Genomic DNA, 23,374 nt, shown 5'->3' with positions numbered 1-23,374 from the left:
TTCTGCTATCAGTTAGCGGGCCTCTCTGTGCTAAACCTGGTTCATTTCTGTGTTTGTCATTTCCTCTTACCTCACCGTTATTATTTGTGGGGGGCTTCTATCCAGCTTTGGGGTCCCCTTCTCTGGAGGCAAGAAAGGTCTTTTGTTTTCCTCTACTAGGGGTAGCTAGATTCTCCGGCTGGAGCGTGTCATCTAGAATCAACGTAGGAATGATCCCCGGCTACTTCTAGTGTTGGCGTTAGGAGTAGATATATGGTCAACCCAGCTACCACTGCCCTATGAGCTGGATTTTTGTATTCTGCAGACTTCCACGTTCCTCTGAGACCCTCGCCATTGGGGTCATAACACACAGCATCTTGCAGTGGCATGCTATTCGATCCGCTTTGCGTTTAGTTGGACCATCATTTATTTTTCAACAGGACAATGACCCAAACACACCTCTAGGCTGTGTAAGGGTTATTTGACCAAGAAGGAGAGTGACTGGGTGCTACGCCAGATGACCTGACCTCCACAGTCACCAGAGCTGAACCCAATCGAGATGGTTTGGGGTGAGCTAGACCGCAGAGTGAAGGCAAAAGTGCCAACAAGTGCTATGCATCTCTGGGAACTCCTTCAAGATTGTTGGAAGACCATTACCGGGGACAACCTCTTGAAGCTCATCAAGAAAATGCCAAGAGTGTGCAAAGCAGTCATCAAAGCAAAAGGTGGCTACTTTGAAGAACCTAGAATATAAGACGTAATTTCAGTTGTTTCACACTTTTTTGTTAAGTATATAATTACACATGTGTTAATTCATAGTTTTGATGCCTCCAGTGTGAATGTACAATTTTCATAGTCATGAAAATACAGAAAAAACTTTAAATGAGAAGGTGTGTCCAAACTTTTGGTCTGTACTGTATATTAATTGTACATTGGTGTATATTTATTATTGTAGCCCATGGATACCTTGTTTGTTACTACTATTTGATTGGCAGATGAGAACAGGCGTTAGCCTTATTATAGTGTTTCACCTTTTTCGTGTATATGTATGGCCATTTGGCTCTTTCAGTTATACATTGTATTATTGGCAAACATCTCCTGGTTACACAGGACAATGTGTTGCCAAGAGCAAAGATTTTTTTTTAAATAAAATTAAAAGGGTTGTCCGGTCTCAGAAGAAAAACCTGCAAGTGCTCTATGTGACTGCAGACTGTTTAATTGTGACACTGTGTAATGTGCAAGCTATCAGGATTTCCCTGTTGGGTAGTCACCTGACGGCATATATGAGATTTGCATACTTGTGGCTATGTACTGACTAGTCTCATACGGCTTCTCTTTATTTTCTTCTAATAAAAGATGCTGGATAAGACCACCCACCCATATGAGGAATATAGGGGAATTGTGATAAGCATGCTATCATGACTCTGTTGTCCTGGGACCAGGGTCTCCTTTAATGTCCCTAACGCTAGGGGTGCTCTACATCACTCTGTTCCCCGGATTACTTCTGATGGTGAAAACGTTGGGGCCACGTACCTTGCCTTAGCCTCCCTCAGTCTTTACCTTTTCCCCACCCAGAGAAGAGGGGAGTAGTAGTGTATGGTAATACACAAATTAGACTAACAAAGTGATATGAACAGGGATGACACAAAATACCAATGATACAAATATACTCACACAGACAACAGAGGAATACAGGAATGAGTGGAGGATGGGGTTAAACCAAAGTAGGAGAAGAAAGGAAATTATCACACACTCAAAACCTAGCAACAGTGAGAGATAAATCCACTAAACACCTTCTCCAATACTAACCAACAACAACCTCCAGCCATGCAGCAAAAGCTATCTCTGACAATGAGTGCGCCCTCTAGAGAAGCCAGGACGCTTGTGCAGAAGACGGATCCCTCCATCAGAGCTAGAGACAGGAAGTTGAGAAGGAGCACCGAGGAAAGGAGTGTGCTGGGGACCGGAAGCAGGAAGAGTAGACGCAGCTGCAGAGGCGCAGAGGACAGCGCGCCGGGACCCTGGAGCTGAGCGGCAAGGACGAGGGGGAGAGCTGCCGCAGAAGAAACAGAACGAGCGCGCTGGGACCCAGAGGAGGAGCGACGGTGGTGAGTGGAAGCGGCGCCGCTATCAGCAGCGCTGCTAACAAAGAGAGTTTCATTATTTAGCCAACACTTGATTACCAATGCCATGTTAGAAAGATATAAAACAGCTTAAATTTTATTGCGGCCCAATAAAGTTTAAAAAGATGAAATGGGGCCCTCAGACTGTGGCGTGGAAGGTGTAACTTCCTTTTATTTCCAGGTTTTACATTCCTGGTGGTTCAGTCAGGATTCTAGGAAAAATAAAATTTCTGGTAAGTGGATTTTACTTATTTTCTCGAGAGTTAAGGACATGTATTTGAAACTTCGCAGTGAAGGAAAATGACTAAATGTTATTCAATTTCTTATGCTGTCATCCATAACTGCTAATAAATAGAGATATAGGAATCTCTTCAAAGCTAGTCCAATTGGTGTCGAATTTTGTGAAATTCAAGTCCATGCAAATTTGAAAAATGTGCAATTAAATAGCTAAAAAAACTTTTTTACATATTCAAGATTGCATCAGCCACAGAAGGCTCACATGACTTCAGGTGTGACCGCGCAGGCTTCCCCATAATGCCTTGCAGCTTTCACATTTGTGGTATAGAGCAGTCAATCTGAAGTGACTATCATAGGCAAGGCAGGAATGCAACAGCCATTACACAGGGATTTAGGATAGGTGAGAGGACATTAGAGCTCACAGCTCAGCAATATATAAAGTGAGAGCCTTAAAACATTGGACAAATATTACACACACTGATATACTGTACAATTACAGCAGTCTGTGAATAATACAGACTTTCAATGATGGGGAAGAGAGGGAGACAGGAGAGGTGTTAGCAGTGACAGACTCAGTGTGATCGATCGGTGTTATAGTGTCTGCCTTATTGCATTTGAATTACAATAACACTTTTTTTTATTCTTAATGTACTAAAAAGCAGAAGCAAGGCAGCACAATATATTTTGCAGAAAAAAAAAATCTGAAATCAGTGTCAGGCGGTGTGCTTGCAAGTTACCAATGACTGTACTGCGTTTTTGTATTTCTTTTGTTTTTTAAAAATACAAAAGAGAATTCCCCAAAATCCAGAGATTTAACAGGGATTGTCTATTTCACAAAGAGTGTATGTGCACATATTTTTTTTAAATAGCTATATTTTTGGGAAGGGGGTTGAATTTAGAAGAAAAGTAGACATTTAACAGTAAATGCATATCCAATGTCCAGAATAGTGAAAATCACCTCCAAAACACTATAACTAATCATAAATCCCCCATATATATAAAAAAGGGGAAATGAGAGGAACAACAAAAAATTATCATATCAATAAAATAATATCTTTAATCACATAAATATTAAAATTTACATACAAGGGACAATCATCCGAAATTGAGGGTGACACAGCAACCCGGGAACATGTAACTTAGATTGGACAGCTGCAGTTCAAAATAACACACCTAACAAATTATGAACACATATCCCTATTGCAACTTTGAAGGAGTGGAGCAGGCTAAGTGTGCACACCTTTTTTCCCCCACTACCAGCAATGAGATAGAAGTAAAAAGTGCATAGTGCAAAAAGGTGCTTGTTTGGCAAAAATGTCCTAATCTAAACTGAGTACAAGTACTTACAATACTGTTATCCCGGTGGTGGAGCCCTCAAAAACCCCGACAGCGCCGTTTCGCCGTGATAGCTTCCTCGATAGGGGGCATATGTGCTGTTGGCTGAACTGTTCACTAATAAATGCGCTGCGCAAAGCTGATCGTCATGTCGGCATTACCGGTGATCAATTGCGCATGCGCCGGTCACTGGAGTTCCTCCTTTGTAAAAAGAGACTTCCTGCTCATCGCATCTGGAACGCAAGTGTAAGCACGCTATGCGTTACCATAGTGAGCGAGGCAGGAAGTCATGGGGAAACTCCTGATCTGCGCATGCGCTCCCCGAACGCCGAGAAACAGAAAAGCTAGGATCAATATAGTAAGGAAATATGGGTTGAAGAAAATTAACACTGCTAAACAGTAAGGGGATTTGTAATAAAAACCAAAAACACCTATTCTAAGGGCATAATGATCAAAAAGTGGTGTGCAGAAAAATAAGTAAACAGAATTATATATAAATTATATAATAGTGAAACTGTGTAATGTGATGAACCTTACATTACTACTACATATAATAAATATCACATTGAATAATAATACATAAACAAACAAATTATTATAGTACCTAATATACATGAATAAATATAAAGTGACTTATGCAAAAATTAAATATCAATATCTCATATATATAATTAGTTACAATACATAACCTACATAAATACAAAAGTGAAATATATATATAAATATATATACATATGTACACATATACGAATACACATATACATAAATATAAACATAATAAATCCTAATATTAAGCCCTCATGAATACAAACGTGAAATATAAATAAACATGAAGGAATGGTGCCCAATAGCAAGAATAAATATACTCTCATCTAACCCCATACATGACTAACCCTAAATAAACAACCCCAATTACAAAATTATATAGATAACATGATGAACTAAAATGATCCATAGCGAAGAATTGTATAAAACTGGACCCAGTATTGTTCTGACGAGGATGAACAGAAATACTTGATAATCCGCCTCTAATAAAAAGACAACAATAAATAATTAAAACCAACAAACATACAATTAAAAACAGAATAAATCAGCGGAGAAATATTAAATATTAAATATTACAAAAATGCAGAAAAACCCATGGTCTCATTAAGGCCCGCCGGAACCATAGTACTCAACAAATAAATCCAACGACATTCTTTTTGGGCCAGAATTCTACTAAGGTTACCCCCTCTAAAGCCCAAATTTACCTGATCAATAGCTTGAATCTTAAGATCACTGGGATCACAATTGTGATACAGTCTGAAGTGCCGTGGCAGGGTCTTTAGTGTATTGATATCTTCTACGGAACGGGCCTTCTCAATGTCCCTGATGTGCTCTCTAGTTCTAATTTTCAACTCCCTAGTCGTCATCCCTATGTATATTTTACCGCAGGGACAACGGGCATGATATACGACCCCTTTTGAGGAACATGTGAGCGTAGTCCGTATGTCAAATGTCCTAGATCCATCCCAGTTCTCAAAGGTATTACTTCTAAAATGATTTTTACAGGCTTTACAGGAATTGCATGGAAAGAAACCATGTAACTCCACTTTCAACTGTTTAGATGGGGTTGCAGAAAAATGACTCCGCACCAAAAGATCCTTCAGATTTTTAGAACGCCTTGCAGTCATCAGTGGATTGTTAGGCAACAATTTTCTCAGAACAGGGTCAGATTGTAATATTCCCCAATGTTTTTGCATGATACTTACCAGTTCTGACCATTGTTTATTATAGCCTGTAATAAACCGGACATGATTGGGGACTTTGGCCTTCTTTTTGTTTCTATTACCATAAAGTAACTCATTTCTACTTAACCTTTCTGTAACTTTCAATCCATTCTTTATTTGCCTTTTACTGTATCCCCTGTCGATGAATCTATGTGCCAAGTCAGATGCTTGTTCCCTATATTGATTATCAAGAGTGCAGATTCTTTTAATTCTCATAAATTGACCAATAGGAATACCTTTGATCGTGGATCCATGGTGGGCAGAAGAAGCGTGTAGTAAAGTGTTTGTTGCTGTTTGCTTCCTAAAAACACTTGTGACCAGTTTACCATCAGAAAGTGCCTCAATGCTTAAATCAAGGAAATCAACTCTCTTACCAAAATTAAAAGTCAATTTAATATTGAGATTGTTGTGATTTAACTCCCTCATCAACGACAACAGCTTATTGGTAGGGCCTTCCCATATAAACAGGATGTCGTCGATGTATCGACTCCATCCATGTATTGCATCAACACCCTGGACGCCATCCAACTGGAAAATCATCCTTTCCCAATACCCCATAAAAAGATTGGCATACGAGGGGGCACAAGTGGCCCCCATCGCAGTACCCCGTTGCTGCAAATAAATGTCATTGTTGAAGGTAAACACATTGTGTTCTATTACGAATTTCAATAAACTTAAAATCAACTCGATAAGAGGTGGGTCTAAATTACTTTCGTATAGATAGTGCGCTACTGCTACCAAACCATCCGTATGCCTAATAGAAGAATACAACGCTTCCACATCAGCCGTAACTAGAACCGCGTCTTCCTCCAGATGCAAAGAATCCAGTCTTTGAAGCATCATGGTGGTATCTTTAATATATGAAGGCAAACCTTGTACTAATGGCTGTAAGTAGTGGTCAATTACCTTACAAATAATTTCACATAAGTTACCCACGCCTGAAACGATTGGCCTCCCAGGCGGATCTACCGGGTTCTTGTGTAATTTGGGTAATAGGTAAAAGGTGGATAATTTTGGCTGCAATTTAGTGATTACCTCCACCATTTTTTTATTAATAATCCCATCTTCATAAGCTGTCTCTAAAATGGCAATCAATTTTCCCTGAAATTCAATTATAGGATTATACTGCAGTTTTTTATAACACTCAGTGTTGCCCAAAATTTTCATCGCCTGTTTCTCATACATAATATTCGGCCATATGACGGTATTACCGCCTTTATCGGCCTGTTTTATGACCACACCCTCCATTGTCTGTAATTCCCTCAATGCCTTATTTTCCTCTCTGGATAAATTCGATACCCAACCTGGGACCATCGGTAAACTCTCCACCTCTTTAGTCACCATTTTAACAAAAATTTCCACAGCAGAACAAGTGTTCAGACTGGGAAATTTCTGAGATTTTCCAAATAAATGAGTCGGGAACTTACCCTCCTCATTCATTTCATTTTCCTCCAGCAAATCCTCCAAATTTTGCAGAGCTTCTTTCTCTAGCTCAGTGGGAAACATCAAATCCGAATCATTTCTGAAGTGTAATTTCTGTAAAATCACTTTACGGGCAAACAGGTGGAGGTCCTTCACTATCTGGAATTTATCTAAGTGTATAGAAGGGGAAAAAGTGAGACCCTTTTCCAACACCTTAATCTGTGTATCACTCAGAACATAATTAGACAAATTAATTACCTTGGACTTGTCATTGTTACGCCTGTTGCCTCTCCTTTGATTGAAAATTTCTGGGAATTTTTTATTCTCACGGTTATAGGTTCTTGTTTGCATCCGGTAATCATTGGTGCTTTCTGCCTCACTACACGAGGTACTACTCTCTGCATAAGAAGGCCCCTCATGTCCCAAGCTTTCAGATCTATTTAGGGCACCCACCATTATTTTCTTCTTTTTGGGGAGCTGCCATTTGAAAATCTTATTAGTTTCAAAATCAATTGAGTCCCTAACAAATTTTTTAAGTTTCAATTCACTGATATCTTTCTCCCATTTGTCAATATCCTTTTCCATCATACTAATGAAGCTTTCCATTTTTTCCACAGCCAATTGCTTTTTCAAAGTTTTGTGTAATTCATTAATTTCCTCATCCAATGCATTCATACTTACTTTGTTTTTATCTATAATAATCTGTATAAATTCAAATGCACATGTATTCGCTGCCCTTTTCCATCTCTGGATTAGTTCAGTGTCTTCTAACTCAAATGAAGGGTATACCTGCACTCTAAGTCCTCTAGGAACAATATTGTGCGTTAAATAATTTTCTAACGTGGTTTTATTCCACCAAAGTCTCGTTTTTTTATGAATCGCATTTTTGTATTGCAAAGACAATTCTTTATTCTCCACTGTAAAATTCTGTAATCCTGATGAAGTCCCTTGTTTAAATAAGTCCGTAGCCTTGGACCGCCAAGAAGTTTCCCTGGCTTTTAGGTCCATCCTAAATAGAGTGGACAATCTGTTAGAAAACAGTACAATCTTATGCATATCCAATGTCCAGAATAGTGAAAATCACCTCCAAAACACTATAACTAATCATAAATCCCCCATATATATAAAAAAGGGGAAATGAGAGGAACAACAAAAAATTATCATATCAATAAAATAATATCTTTAATCACATAAATATTAAAATTTACATACAAGGGACAATCATCCGAAATTGAGGGTGACACAGCAACCCGGGAACATGTAACTTAGATTGGACAGCTGCAGTTCAAAATAACACACCTAACAAATTATGAACACATATCCCTATTGCAACTTTGAAGGAGTGGAGCAGGCTAAGTGTGCACACCTTTTTTCCCCCACTACCAGCAATGAGATAGAAGTAAAAAGTGCATAGTGCAAAAAGGTGCTTGTTTGGCAAAAATGTCCTAATCTAAACTGAGTACAAGTACTTACAATACTGTTATCCCGGTGGTGGAGCCCTCAAAAACCCCGACAGCGCCGTTTCGCCGTGATAGCTTCCTCGATAGGGGGCATATGTGCTGTTGGCTGAACTGTTCACTAATAAATGCGCTGCGCAAAGCTGATCATCATGTCGGCATTACCGGTGATCAATTGCGCATGCGCCGGTCACTGGAGTTCCTCCTTTGTAAAAAGAGACTTCCTGCTCATCGCATCTGGAACGCAAGTGTAAGCACGCTATGCGTTACCATAGTGAGCGAGGCAGGAAGTCATGGGGAAACTCCTGATCTGCGCATGCGCTCCCCGAACGCCGAGAAACAGAAAAGCTAGGATCAATATAGTAAGGAAATATGGGTTGAAGAAAATTAACACTGCTAAACAGTAAGGGGATTTGTAATAAAAACCAAAAACACCTATTCTAAGGGCATAATGATCAAAAAGTGGTGTGCAGAAAAATAAGTAAACAGAATTATATATAAATTATATAATAGTGAAACTGTGTAATGTGATGAACCTTACATTACTACTACATATAATAAATATCACATTGAATAATAATACATAAACAAACAAATTATTATAGTACCTAATATACATGAATAAATATAAAGTGACTTATGCAAAAATTAAATATCAATCTCATATATATAATTAGTTACAATACATAACCTACATAAATACAAAAGTGTTATAGTGTCTGCCTTATTGCATTTGAATTACAATAACACTTTTTTTTATTCTTAATGTACTAAAAAGCAGAAGCAAGGCAGCACAATATATTTTGCAGAAAAAAAAAATCTGAAATCAGTGTCAGGCGGTGTGCTTGCAAGTTACCAATGACTGTACTGCGTTTTTGTATTTCTTTTGTTTTTTAAAAATACAAAAGAGAATTCCCCAAAATCCAGAGATTTAACAGGGATTGTCTATTTCACAAAGAGTGTATGTGCACATATTTTTTTTAAATAGCTATATTTTTGGGAAGGGGGTTGAATTTAGAAGAAAAGTAGACATTTAACAGTAAATGTCGGACTTTGTTTTACTATTCCAATTTGACAACTGTTCATACTACATCTATACTGTGAAATGCTGCGACATTTTGCGTTCTGTACTTACCTACTCAGCATTTCTTGTTAAATCATTTTTTTAAAATGAAAAGTTAAATTATAATTTTATTCAAAATGTATGGGAAAAGAAAAGGTGAAAAAGGCATCGTACAGGGTATTGAAAAAGGGGGGAAAAAAACATACCACAGCTAAGAATGTGGGAGCCACTAGCAACCACACAAGCACCACCACCAATGGAACCAGCCATCAGGGCAAGATGCTACCAAACACAGGTCACAATTAGCCTCCATTACCTCTGGAACCTTATTAGTGGGTGTGAAATGAAGGTCATTATGGAATATATAGCACATCACTTTTTCAGTCATAGGAAAATATATTACCTCTGACAGCAACACGGTTTAAGACAGTGTTCTGCAAAGAATGGTCTACATGAGAACAAATAACTTACAATTGATAAAAATGTTTTTTGAAAAATCAGTGCACTAAGTTTTTAAATAGGCTATAATTTACTACAGGTTACCATCCTACTTTTTGGTATTACTGGGTTACTATCCTATTCTTCACTTTGATATTACAAAGGCTGTGTCTGTGTTAAAGAGCTTGAAGTGTTGGATATTGTCTTAAAGGGACTCTGTCACCCCCTCCAGCCGTTATAAAGTAAAAGAGCCACCTTGTGCAGCAGTAATGCTGCATTCCAACAAGGTGGCTCTTTTAGTTTGTGGTGCAGTTATAGCCAAAATAAAGCGTTTTATAATTTCGCCAAAATACCTCTCTTTAGCCCTGGAGGCAGGTCTTAATCCCTCTGCTGCACACGCTACAATTCAGTCACTCAAATCTTCTTCGGCGCGGGGCGCCGCCCCTCCGCGCTGTTTTCCACTCAAATCCGGCGCCTGCGCTGTTTTGTTCTGCCTGGGGCAGGCGCAGTAAGCTATGCCCGTCTGACCTCAGATGCAGTCTCGCAGACTGCGCCCGTGCGGCAATCCAGCTTGTGAATCCCAGCCCCGCACTGTGCATAATGCATAACACAGTGCGGGGCTGGGATTCACAAGCTGGGTTGCCGCACAGGCGCAGTCTGCGAGACTGCATCTGAGGTCAGATGGGCATCGCTCTCTGCGCCTGCCCCAGACAGAACAAAACAGCCCAGGCGCCGGATTTGATTTGAAAACAGCGCGGAGGGGGTGGCGCCCAGCGCCAAAGAAGCCTTGAGTGACGGCAGTGTGGCGTGTGTAGCAGGGGGGTTAAGACCTGCCTCCATGGCTAAAGACAGGTATTTTTGCGAAATTATAAAACGCTTTATTTCTGCTTTGACTGCACCAATAACTAAAAGAGCCACCTTGTCAGAATGCAGCATTACTGCTGCACAAGGTGGCTCTTTTAGTTTCTAACGGCTGGATGGGGTGACAGAGTCTCTTTAAGAAAACTCAGAATTTTAGACATGGCTTTTGATGCCATTTGAAGACTTTGCAGTATTGTAATGCACGATGAATCAAATTTTTTGGAAAAAACCTGGCAAACCTTGTCAAATGCCCATGGGCGTGGGGAGAAGTGAATATTCATTCTCTTTAATAGCGGGTACACGTGATAATCTAGCCGCTGCAGGAAACTGGCGGCTGTGTCTAACAGTGTGCCTTCTATTAACAGTGTATATTCCATAGTCCCTTCCACCTCTCGGTTCCGTCTTCAGTGCATAGAGGTGGGGGGACTATGGGCGTGGGGAGCAGTGAATATTCATTTATTTTAACAGCGGGCACAGGCTTTAGCCACCTTCTCCTGCCTCCTGTGACCCGCTTGTAAGCCTCTGCCCCACCCCCCCATCCACAGCCAATATATCCGGACTGTAAGACGAACCCCTATTTTCCTCAAATTTTGGAGTCCAAAAAATATGGCATATGTTAGCTAAGTAGACTTCTCAGGAACTGGTCAAAAGATGCGATCTTCAAAGTAAAACCTATAAACTCTGTGACAGAGAGATTGGGAATTCCCAGGACATTATTTGAAGAGTCCTACAAAAAAAACAAGAATCTAAATCGGAAAACTTTATTAAAATTACAATTATTAAAAACGACAAAAATGAAAAATCAACAAATTGTGATCTTTGTAACTACTTGTAATAAATAGTTTACACATATAAAATAAAAAGTAAAGAAGTATCATCCTTCCAGAATGAATTGAAAATTTTAGTTATGTTAATAGCTTTGGGGTGGGTCTGTTTCCAAAAGACTCCAACAGTAGGAACACTTTTGTCCCCAAGTTCTTTGGTAAAAAAACAAAAATCATAGAAAATCCGCGTTTAGCTCATCTATATATATATAATTGTCTAAGGGTTTTTCCGTCTGTCTGTCTGTCTGTCTGTCCTGGAAATCCCGCGTCTCTGATTGGTCGAGGCCGCCAGCGATGGGCACAGCATGGCGACGATGATGTCATAAAGGTTGCCTCGACCAATCAGCGACGGGCACAGTCTGCCGCGAATTCGCCTCGACCAATCAGCGACGGGCACAGTATCGACGTAGATGTCATAATGGTTGCCATGGCGACGATGATGTCATAAAGGTTGCCTCGACCAATCAGCGACGGGCACAGTCTGCCGTGAATTCTGGAATCATCATTGTCCATATACTACGGGGACATGCATATTCTAGAAGACCCGATGCGTTAGAATCGGGCCACAATCTAGTATGTAAATAATTGCAATGTATTGGCCATACAACAAATACATTGGATGTCAGATAACGATTACACAATTATAATGTTTCTTTATTAAAACATTTTGGAAAGCTTGAGGAAATTAGTCACACTTTATGTTCCAGAGCATTGAAAGGGTTCTTAAAGAGTAACGGTCGTTTTAGTTTTTACTTCATAAATCAATAGTATAAGTGAAAATAAGAAAATCATTATAAATCTATTACTTTCTCCACCAGGACTAGCAATTCATTTTCACAATCCTCAGTTCACAGTAAAATCTGTATTCGCTAGAGACAGATTGTTACATTACTGAGATAGGAGATGACAGTTGCTACTTACAGCTCTGGCAAAAATTAAGAGACCATTGCAAAATGTTCAGTTTGTCTGATTTTTCTCTTTCTAGGTATATTTTTGAGTAAAATGTAAATTGTTCATTTATTCTATAAACGTCTGACAACATGTCTCTGAATTTCCAAGCAATACATTTTGTATTTTTTCTGAAAAAGAAAAATGGTCAAAATTAAAAAACGAAACAAAACAGTGTGTTCAGACCTCAAATAATGCAAAGAAAACAAGTTCATAATCATTTAGAAACAACAATACTAATGTTTTAATTCAGGAAGAGTTCAGAAATCAATATTTTGTGGATTTTTAATCACAGCTTTCATGCATCTTGGCATGCTTTCTAACCAGTCTTTCGCACTGCTTCTGGTACAAAAATGTAAGCAGTTCTTTGTTTGATGGCTTGTGACTATCCATCATCCTCTTGATTACATTCCAGAGGTTTTCAATGGGGTTCAGGTCTGGAGATTGGGCTGTCCATGACAGGGTTTTGATGTGGTGGTCTTAATTTTTCCAGAGCTGTATAGTAGCCAGTATAGTGGCCATTTGAAAGACACACAGGCAACTTCTTTAATGCATGGTTATTAATATATTAGTTATATATGAATTCCTTGATGTCCAAGAACAAGGGATCTGTGGGTAAAACATTATCCATATTCTCGACATGACAAGGATTTTCAGTGTGAGATTTTTGATGTTCAATTAGATCTGAGTATTGGTTGAAGCCCTTCCCACATCCACTGCATAAAAATGTATTCTTCCCTCTGTGACTCTTCTGATGTTTAAAAAGATCTGATTTTTGAGAACAAAATTTTCCACATTCAGAACAGGAATATGGCTTCTCCCCTGTGTGAATTCTCTGATGTGTAACCAGATTTGACTTCTGGCTAAAACATTTCCCACATTCTGAACATGAATATGGCTTCTCTCCTGTGTGACTTCTCTGATGCGTAACCAAGACTGATTTTTGGTTAAACCGTTTCCCACATTCTAAACATGAAAAAGGCTTCTCCCCTGTATGAAGCCTCTGATGTGTAGCAAGATGTGATTTTTTGGTAAAATGTTTTCCACATTCTGAGCATGAAAATGGCTTCTCCCCTGTGTGACTTCTTTCATGTGCAGTCAAAACTGATTTTTGTTTAAAGAATTTGCCACATTGTGAACATGAAAATGGCTTCTCTCCTGTGTGAACCCTCTGATGCTTAACAAGAGTTGATTTCTGGCTAAAACATTTTTCACATACTGAACATGGAAATGGCTTTTCCCCTGTGTGAGTTCTTTTATGTTTAACAAGATCTGATTTATGATTGAAACATTTTTCACAATCTGAACATGAATATGGCTTCTCTCCTGTGTGTATTCTCCCATGAGTGACAAGATCTGATTTATGGTTGAAATTTTTTCCACATTCTGAACATGAATATGGCTTTTTTCCCATGTGAGCTTTTTTATTTTGCTTAACAATTTGTGATGAATCAGGAGATCGGACCTGTTGAAAAGGTTCAGGTGATAGTCCTTCACAGCAAAAATCTGAGTGTATATCTGGAATAACAGCATTCGCTTCATATTCTTCATATATGTCTTGTGTGATTACATGATCATCTGCTTTAAAAACTGAAGATACTTGATTTCCTTCTGGGCTCCAAAAACAGTCATCTGTTAAGAACAAACCTACTTTTGTTAGTTTTTAAATCAATTATTTTTTTAAACATTTTCTAGATAGAAATTTTATAATTGCAAGTCATGTAGTCAATTTTCTAACAGTTGTGAAAGTTTCTGCCTTCTGTATTGACGTCTGTTTCACACACTCACCCGCATTTTTGCACAAAGCAGAGATGAAATATTTTATGTTCAATTTCACATTTAGGCTTTATCTCTTCAAGGGGTTTAGCTCCCTACTTTTCACTTGGAAATGTACTCAGGCATCGGATTTCAAAGTCAAAGCAAAAAAAGTTAATTGCCCTTAATATTCTTTACAGCTCCAAAATGAAAGAAGCCTTTCTACAGCACAAATGAACAGTCCATTCTTCAGTACATTTCAACAAAGAAAATGTGACGGTCTTACCAATCTTGGTGTTGCAGCAGTAGCAGCTCACACAGTTTTAAATGCTTTTATCAACAAACGCACCTCTGTTCAGCTCCAGCACAACGCACTCTTTGAGCGGTCTCAGCTGTCTTTCATTCAGATTGTAAGACCCAAACAGGAGTAGAGGCGCATCCTTAACCACCCAAGCTCTTTTGGTCCCTCCTAAATCCTGGACTCAAAATCCACTTACACAAGCTACTCAGTATTGTAGTGTTAGGCCGGAGACACACTGGTGCGAGATACGGCCGAGTCTCGCAGGTTAAAAGCAAGCTGTGGCACCTGCACTCCGGAGCGGAGCGTGCAGCTGCATAGCAATACATGGAGCCGCACGCTCCGCTCCGGAGTGCAGGTGCCACAGCTTGCTTTTAACCTGCGAGACTCGGCCGTATCTCGCAGCAGTGTGTCTCCGGCCTTACTGGTAGTCTTCCCAGGATTTACAACACCAAGGCCAGTCACCTAGGTGACACACACACACACACACTGTCAACCACTTTTCCTGACACCCTCTTACGCTATGTTATCACCTATAACGTATTACATTTTTAGCCATAGTTAATGAGCATTTTGACTGAAAGAGGAAGACTAAAACTGAAACAGTTGTTAAAACCAGAGGATGAAACAAATACAAAATTGGACAGTGGCTTGTGACAGAGGAAAATCTGTGACTCCTCAGCATTTAGTGATTACTACTCACCTGGGTGGTTATCTGAAGGAATCTCCTCTTTACACCGTTCAACACCTCTCACATATGTCTCTGTAGTACTAAGATGGGTTAGATCGTGACCCTGAAATTAAAAAATAAAATAAAAAATCTTTCAGAAGAAAAAAAATGATTCCTACGTCTGTAGTGTGAATCAGAGCCATGTTTATTATGAAACACTCAAATGTTTCATAGGAACTATTTAAAGATATAGCAAGGGGGCCAACGGCAGAAATCAGCCTAGTCCGGTGCTGCCCCAAGGCGGCTGTGCAGGTAATCTCTCCCAACATACACACATGGGAGATATCTGTCAATCACCTAGAGGAGTGCGGTGACAAGCCAGCCCAAGGCAGCTCCGAACTAGTCTCTAGATCTTTACTCGTCTCTAGTAGATCTTTAAACTATGTCTTCTCTACAATGCCAAAGCACATTAGGGAAAAGGATACCCATCTGAAATCATTCAGCTACGCTCCGATTCATGCCACCTGCGGTTTGGGCAGCATGAATAGACTGACTGGTTCTTTTTAACTTTAATTTTTTGGGTCAAGATGATTAGAGCGATATCAAATACTATCGTTTTTATGATAAATTTCTATACTAAAAAAACCTACGGTAATGAAGAGGTTTTTTTATTGTTTAAATTGTATTACAAATCTGAAAATGGGGATAATCTAAACTTTTATAGTCTGTCCATATTGTATTATTTTTCAATGTTTATTTTTTTTTTAAATGGTTTCAAAGAATCTGTCATTTTTCGAATGCTGGTATAATACCAGAAATAGGATTACAAAAAATGGCAAACCTGGGGGCCTTCAATAGGCTTATAGTTGCCAAGACCATTTATCTGTAACTCCTCATCTCCATCGACCTGATGATCCTGAGGAACATTGGGATCTTCTTGTTTACAATCCTGTGGAAGAAGAGGACGGGGACATCTCTCTGGTGTTGTCCTCTTACTGGATAGATCTGGAGGAAACACATACAGGGACTGAATTCATTCTTTACATACAGATAATTATAGACCGTGTGTATTTAGTCCTGTCTATTACCTGGTGATAAGAGGGGCTGGGGAACCTCCATCATGACATCCTTGTATAGACTTTTGTGTCCCTCTAAATACTCCCACTCCTCCATGGAGAAATAGATTGTGATGTCCTGACATCTTATAGGAACCTGACAAATACAATTATACCATCATCCCCCCGATCTCTTCATAACGTTACTGTATAATGTCCCAGCATTCCCAGCAGTGTCACCTCTCCAGTCAGCAGCTCAATCATCTTGTAGGCGAGTTCTAGGATCTTCTGGTCATTGATGTCCTCATGTATCAGGGGGTGAAATGAAGGACCAGTTTTTGGGCTCAAGGGTCTTCCCCTTCCCACAGATACAGGGGCCTGAGAGCGCTCACTAGAAGTTTTCTTCACCACTGTATAATCCTGGTTATGGAGAGACACATTAATAATTCTCACTACAGACATTTCCAGAGTCCTCAACTCTCCAATGCCGTCCATCTATTATTCCAATTAAAGAAGAGTGAAACCGAACAGTACAGTTCGAGGACTGTACTGAACACCTAGTGTTTGGGCATGGACCAGAGCATGGACTTCTCCAGGAAGTCCGTTTTACTGTTCGAGTTCGGCACTCTCAACATTGGGTGCTTCACATGATGTCATCTGCATGACAGTGCGAGAAACACCAGCGACTCAGATCAGCAGTAAGATCACTACCGCCGTTCAGAGAGCTGCGTTTTCCAAGCTGACAGATGACAGAATGAGCCAGCATCTGTGACTGGCGGTAAAAAGATTACACTCGGTCACAGGTATCGGCTGGTGAGAGAGTACTACTCCCATCAGCCTATGCCTACTGTTGCTGATAATTGCCGCTGATGACTGTATTCATCAGCCAGTGCCTGTGCTATAAATAAATTAAATAAAAAGCATTTTCTGTTCAGGTTGTAAACCAGATATCGCAGAGATGTATTACGGCGTGGGAAAGTATGGCTTATGTTCACTTCGTCAAAAGTGTCAATCAAGAAAAGGGAGTCAAAAACAGGTGAACATATATTCCATAAAAATGTATTTTATTTATTAATTAAAATATCCAAAAGTAAACTTATAATTAAAATACACCAAAGCTAACAAACAAAATTGAATATATGTTCACCTTATCAGGTGAGGGATATGGTTGTTTATTTTTTATTTTCTTATGAGGGGCAAGGGCTTCAACCGAATGGGCAAAAGGTGAGTAATACGGTTATTATTTTATTTTTTACAGGTGACAATGGAATAGGCGTAAGATGAGTATAACTTTTGTTTTTGATTTCAAATATAGGTGTCAGTATCTTTTTTTTTTTCAATAAAAGGATTTTATTCTGGCTGTGTCTTTTTGACAATTTAACTATGAGGTTAGTAATAGGGGCGTGTTATAGACGCCTCTCCATTACTAACCCGTGGACTTGATGTCAGCGACCGTAAAACAGCTGACATCAACCCCGCAATCATTACCCCACTTGCCACCGAAACAGGGCAAGTGGTAAGAGCCAGGTACAGTGCCCGAATTGGCACATTTAATAGATGCGCCTCTTCTGGGGTGGCTGCCTGCTGCTATTTTTAGGCTGGGCTGAGCCAATATCCATGGCCCCTTACCAGTTTTAGAATACCAACCTCCAGCTATTTGCTTTAACTTGGCTGGTTTTCAAAAATGGGGGAGACCTAATGACTTCTTTTTTTTTTATTATGTATTTAAATAATTTTGAAAAAAAACTGTTGGATCCCTCTATTCTTGATAACCAGCCATGATAAAGCTGGTAGCTGAAGGTTACAGTCCCCAGCTGTCAGTTTTGCCTGTGCTGGATATCAAAAATAGAAGATAACTCACGTCATTTAAAAAAAAAAAAAAAATTCTTCATAGCACAGGCACCGGCTAACGAATACTCCCATCAGCGGTGTGGCATACAACGGATGTTCGAGCCCCCCAGTAATCTGAATGGGGTCTGGGTTCAAGTACAATTCTGGTACCAGAATCAACCTTTTTTTAGATGTCCAGCCGAACCTAAGCATCCACGAGTTTGCCCATCACTAATTCCCATAAATAAAAATGTTAAAATGTGACATCAGAATCTCTCACCTCTCCAGTAAGCCGGAAGAGGATCTCTAGGGTGAGGTGTAATATCCTCTCCACCATCTTGTCCCTATCCTTATTCATCCTTAATGGGTCAATCAGGAAAATTCTCTTATATAGAAGATCTCCACTGAGAGGATCCGATATTGAAGGGTCCTGAATGGGAAGTAGATGAACCGATGTAAACTCATAAAGAATGCCGTATAATGATACTATTACTGGAAATTAAAAATGCGTTAAAGGGAACCTGTCACCAGTTTTGTGACATAGCAGCTAAAAATATCATCTTATTCAACGTCTGCTATGCATTCCCTAAATCCTTATATAACCCCCTGACTACCATTGTATACTCCAGAAAAACATTTTCAATTTCTCCCGCACTGTATGGTAATCTCAGTACGATCCAATGTGTGTGCTTTCGGGCCTCTACATCACTCCCATCGGCTGTTGCTCGCCATCCTTCTTCATGGATGCTGCCTCTTGCACCATGCATAACAGAAGTCGGGTATTTATTTGAATTACCACAGACCCCCGCCGTACGGGACCCGCAGTTCCCACCAGAACCAATGTCCCTTTCCATGACTTTCCCGATTTACTCAAATACTGCCATATAGCTCTGTCTGTGAGCCCCTATACTCTACTGCGGCTCTTCTCCTACTCTTATCTTCTTAAAAGTGAGGTTTGATAAAGACCCATTACGGGGTCGAAACGTTACCTTGACACCTCTTTCTACTTCTGTAGCGATTCAAATAAATACCTGACTTCTATTGTGCATTTGAAAACCTATACTCTGAGTGCGGCTGTTTTTTCTATTCTATGATTATGACTGGATTGACTCCAGGTCCAGCCTGCACCTACCTCATATCCAGCAGAGTGCAAGCCTTTTACTCTAAAACTCTTGCACCATGTGACATCTCACACCTGCTCAGAAATATAGCATTTCTCACCTGCGAAGTTTATGCTTTACCCAACTGCGGGCAAAGCCGAAAAACAGAAGTGTCATGGCCGACACACATACCGGAACTATGTTTGCCCGTGCATGTGGTCTGAAGGACAGGGCAGAGTCGAAGGTTACTGTACGGAAATGTGAACTTAGCCTTCTATGTAGAGGGGCGGTTGCCTATTACGCCACTGTCTACACAGTCTTCACTCTTAGGGTGGGTATACACTAGTCGTGTACACACATCTGTGGCGTGAAAACTGCCGATCAGCTACAAATTTGTCGATCAGCGATCATTTAATAGCCTGTTTAGATGGTCCAACCGCACTTCAGATGTGCACAGATCAGTAATACACTGAATTTTCAACCTAATGAAGGACTAGTCAAAAAGTCATGCAAATCAAAGAAATGACAGGTGAACGTAAGATCTGCAAATGATCACATTTTCAGGCACGAGCTCCAATCTATAGCAAGTGTGAGGAGCTTAAACGCCAGATTGAAAGCAAATATTTTTTACTTTTAGCCAACTAAAACCTCAAATATCGTCTACGTCTGGGTGTCCGCCTCCTGAAAATGATGCATGTTAGAGCACACATTCGCTCTGGTAGCTCCTTTATAATCTATGGCCTCGTCGGTGTTTTGAGGGGGGTTCAGACTCAATAAAAATGGAGAAAAGCACAATATGAAAGCACCCTTAAGGAAATATCAAGTACATATATATGATAGAAAGAGTGATCATGTGTGGGAAAAGCACATGGCAGATACCAACCATACAAGATAGCTGGGATTTGTCTGTATCTATCTCTGGTCGCAGTTGTTAACCATTTGAGCACATGCCTGTGTTAGCATACATCGACTGCCACTGGCCCCCAATGATGCAGTTGTGGGACCACCAATGTTTTACCATGACAGCCTGGGCCTGCTAAAGTTTCCCATCACCATTTCCTTGGTCCTCCTCTAAAGCTCAGCTGTATGCTAGGCTTCAAAAGGAGAGTCGGATTTTCACTGTGCTACTGCAGTATGAAATATAAGCGATCACAGGTTCAAGTCCCTAAAGAGGACTACAAAATCATTTTAAAAAGTTAAGAAAATATATATAAAAAAATATATAAAAGTTTGGCCCACCCACCTTTTCCCACATTAACAATAAAAAAAGAAACATTTGAGATTCCTGCCTCCATAAATGTCTGAAATGAATTAACCCCTAGGAGAAAAAAAAAAAATCAAACCACAAGAATTACGTTTTTTGGAGGGGTCACCAGTCCTCCCTAAAAAAAAAAAATCTAAAAAAAAATAACATTTTTTCCCTATAAAAATCTATACAAGATGTTATCGCCCTAATCGTACCAAGCTGAAAAAAAAAAACAGTGCAGAGTAATGTATACAGCACAAAGAACGTTGTTAAAAAAAACAAGCAAAAAAAATCACAAAATTGTGGGCTTTTTCACCATTTCACTGTATTTGGATTTTTTCACCATTTTCCTGTACTTTGCATGTTAAAATAAAAAAATTTTCTGCAAAAAAAATAAAATAAAACAAGCCCCATGTGGTTATGGGGAGGGTAAACTATCAGAAGTTATGGCTCTTGGAAGAAGGGAAGGAAAAACAAAAGCTGAAATTGGCTTCAAAGGCAAAGGGGTTAATAAAGGTGGCGCTTCCTGATCGCCGGGAGCACCGAGGGTAGACGGGGCTTGTTAGCGCTCACTGGACGTTCCTCAGGGGCCGGTCCAGCATCATATTGACAGCGGTGGTGGTGAAGGAGGGGGCACAATTCTGAGCCCCACTGGTATTTGACACCTGCTTACCTTCTGCTCCACAACTACACCACTGATAATATGTGGCCGAAAATACAGGGAAAAACTAATAAGAACACACGACAACAGGAAAAAAGGATAACTAAGTGATGGAAGGGTTAATGGGGCTCCAGCACCTACCTCCACCTGCAGAGCCGCACTCCACATATATGGCTGTTCTGTGCGCACAGGACCTGTGATGAGGTCACAGGAGGGGAGGAGTCAGGGGTCACATGGTCAGGGGCCTCAGTGTATGCAGGACTCTGCTGTGCTGGTTGTCATGGTGCTGGATGAGGGGAAGTTTATGTGTGGGGTCAGGAGGGGTTTACAGGGTGGATGTAGCAGAGCCGTGTGTGTACGAGGTGTACGGAGCGGAGCCGTGTGTGTACGAGGTGTACGGAGCGGAGCCGTGTGTACGGAGCGGAGCCGCATGTGTGTACAAGGTGTACGGAGCAGAGCCACGTGTGTTCAAGGTGTACGGAGCAGAGCCACGTGTGTTCAAGGTGTACGGAGCAGAGCCACGTGTGTTCAAGGTGTACGGAGCGGAGCCGAGTGTGTATGAGGTGTTCGGAACGGAGCCTTGTGTACGAAGTGAACAGAGCGGAACCGTGTGTACAAGACGTACGGAGCAGAGCCGCGTGTCTAACATCACTAATATGTTTAATTAAAGCTCTTGGCAGAAAAGATCATACAACATGGGAAAATATCCATGACCAGGTGTAAGTGAATAATGGGCAACCAACAGAATTAACAGTCATGAGATGGATGCTGCTAATTGGGTGTAATTGAAAGGGGAATGTTCCAATTAATAGCAGTGCGGAGTTCAATTAGTGAGGTCAATCTTTCTGTGTGGAAACAGGTGTCTCTTATGGTCCTTTTTTAAAGAAGGAGAGCAGCAAATGTTGTATCTACTGGTTTTAGCTCTTGCTCTTTGAGTGAAATGGGTCATTCCAGACATTGCACCAGGGGAGAAAGAATGTTGATCAATCAGTTGATTGGAGAGAGGAAAACATATAAATACATTAGCTGCTCAGCTAAAAGATTTCCAATGCTGTAAATTGGCAGAAAAACTCAAAACGTGGTAGGAAAAGAAATCAAGTTGTGTGAAAAAGAGTTTGCCCCTTCCTGATTTCCTATTCTTTTGCATTTTTGTCACACTTAAATGTTTCAGATCACCAAATTTAAATATTAGATGAAAATAATACAAGTAATCACAAAATGTAGTTTTTAAATGAAGGTCTTTATTATTAAGGGAAAAAAAAAACTAAGCTTAAAAGGGCTTGGTGTGAAAAAGTGATTGCCCCCTAAACCTAATAACTGGTTGGGCCGCGTTTAGGAGCAAAAACTGCAATCATGCATTTGCAATAACTGGAAATGAGTCTTTTACAACGCTCTGGAAGAATTTTGGCCCAGTTCTCTTTGCAGAATTATTGTAACTCAGCCACATTGGAGGGGTTTTCGAGCATGAACAGCCTTTTTAAGATCATGCCACAGCATCTCAATCGGATTAAGGTCAGCACTTTGACTAGGCCACTCCAAAGTCTTAATTTTGTTTTTCTTAAGCCATTCAGAGGAGTGTTTTGGATCATTGTCCTGCTGTATAACCCAAGTGCACTTCAGCTTGAGGTCACAAACAGATGGCTGGACATTCTCCTTGAGGATTTTTTGGTAGACAGCAGAATTCATGGTTCCATTTACCACAGCAAATTTCCCAGTCCTGAAGCAGCAAAGCAGACCCAGAGCATCACACTACCACCACATTTTATTGTTGGTATGATGGTCCTTTTTGGAAATGCTATGTTACTACTACACAAGATGTAATGGGACATTCACCTTCCAAAAAATCGCAGATTTTCACTATGGGGGAACTATTTGTCTTCTAGGTCTGCGTTCACCCCATGGTCATTAATTATAGGTACACAGATCACCATTGTATTTCTATATGAACTCAGCACTATATATACATGACCAGTGAAGGGTGGCCGCATTTGCACATCGCCTTATTGGTCTAATAGGGACCTGGTTGCTCTATTAGTGACGGCTAGGCCGTTGGTCTACAGAGGCTGTTAGATTTATTTGGGTTATATTACCATTCATCTTAGTGCCTATATACTTATCTATGGTTATACATGTTAAGTCCTTATTATGATATTTTGTCGTTGCTGCTATTTTTTGTACACTAGTAACATGCTGTTCATATAGAAGCCTATAATATTCTAAACGAATCCCCATTTATCTAGCACAGGTGCTTGCCTTATTATAGGCTTTGTGTATGTAAAAGTTTTAATTGGTTTTATATGTTT

At 40.1% G+C, this 23,374-nt stretch overlaps 1 protein-coding gene across 1 annotated transcript in view; it reads right to left on the bottom strand.

Moving 5' to 3' along the window:
* The window catches only part of LOC143766294 (uncharacterized), a 57,999-nt gene extending 36,748 nt beyond the window's left edge, over window positions 1-21,251 (bottom strand). The window contains exons 1-7 of the mRNA XM_077253860.1: window positions 21,213-21,251; window positions 18,345-18,494; window positions 16,475-16,654; window positions 16,268-16,391; window positions 16,021-16,184; window positions 15,213-15,303; window positions 13,204-14,088 (exon numbers count right to left, since the gene is read on the bottom strand). Coding sequence (XP_077109975.1) covers window positions 13,204-14,088; window positions 15,213-15,303; window positions 16,021-16,184; window positions 16,268-16,391; window positions 16,475-16,654; window positions 18,345-18,494; window positions 21,213-21,239 — 1,621 coding nt within the window. The 5' untranslated portion in view covers window positions 21,240-21,251. The remainder of the gene's footprint in view (window positions 1-13,203; window positions 14,089-15,212; window positions 15,304-16,020; window positions 16,185-16,267; window positions 16,392-16,474; window positions 16,655-18,344; window positions 18,495-21,212) is intronic.
* Window positions 21,252-23,374: the final 2,123 nt, after the last annotated feature.

Source organism: Ranitomeya variabilis, chromosome 4 (genome assembly GCF_051348905.1).
Source record: "Ranitomeya variabilis isolate aRanVar5 chromosome 4, aRanVar5.hap1, whole genome shotgun sequence".
Classification (NCBI taxonomy): domain Eukaryota; kingdom Metazoa; phylum Chordata; class Amphibia; order Anura; family Dendrobatidae; genus Ranitomeya; species Ranitomeya variabilis.
This window is presented reverse-complemented; position numbering and strand designations above follow the sequence as displayed.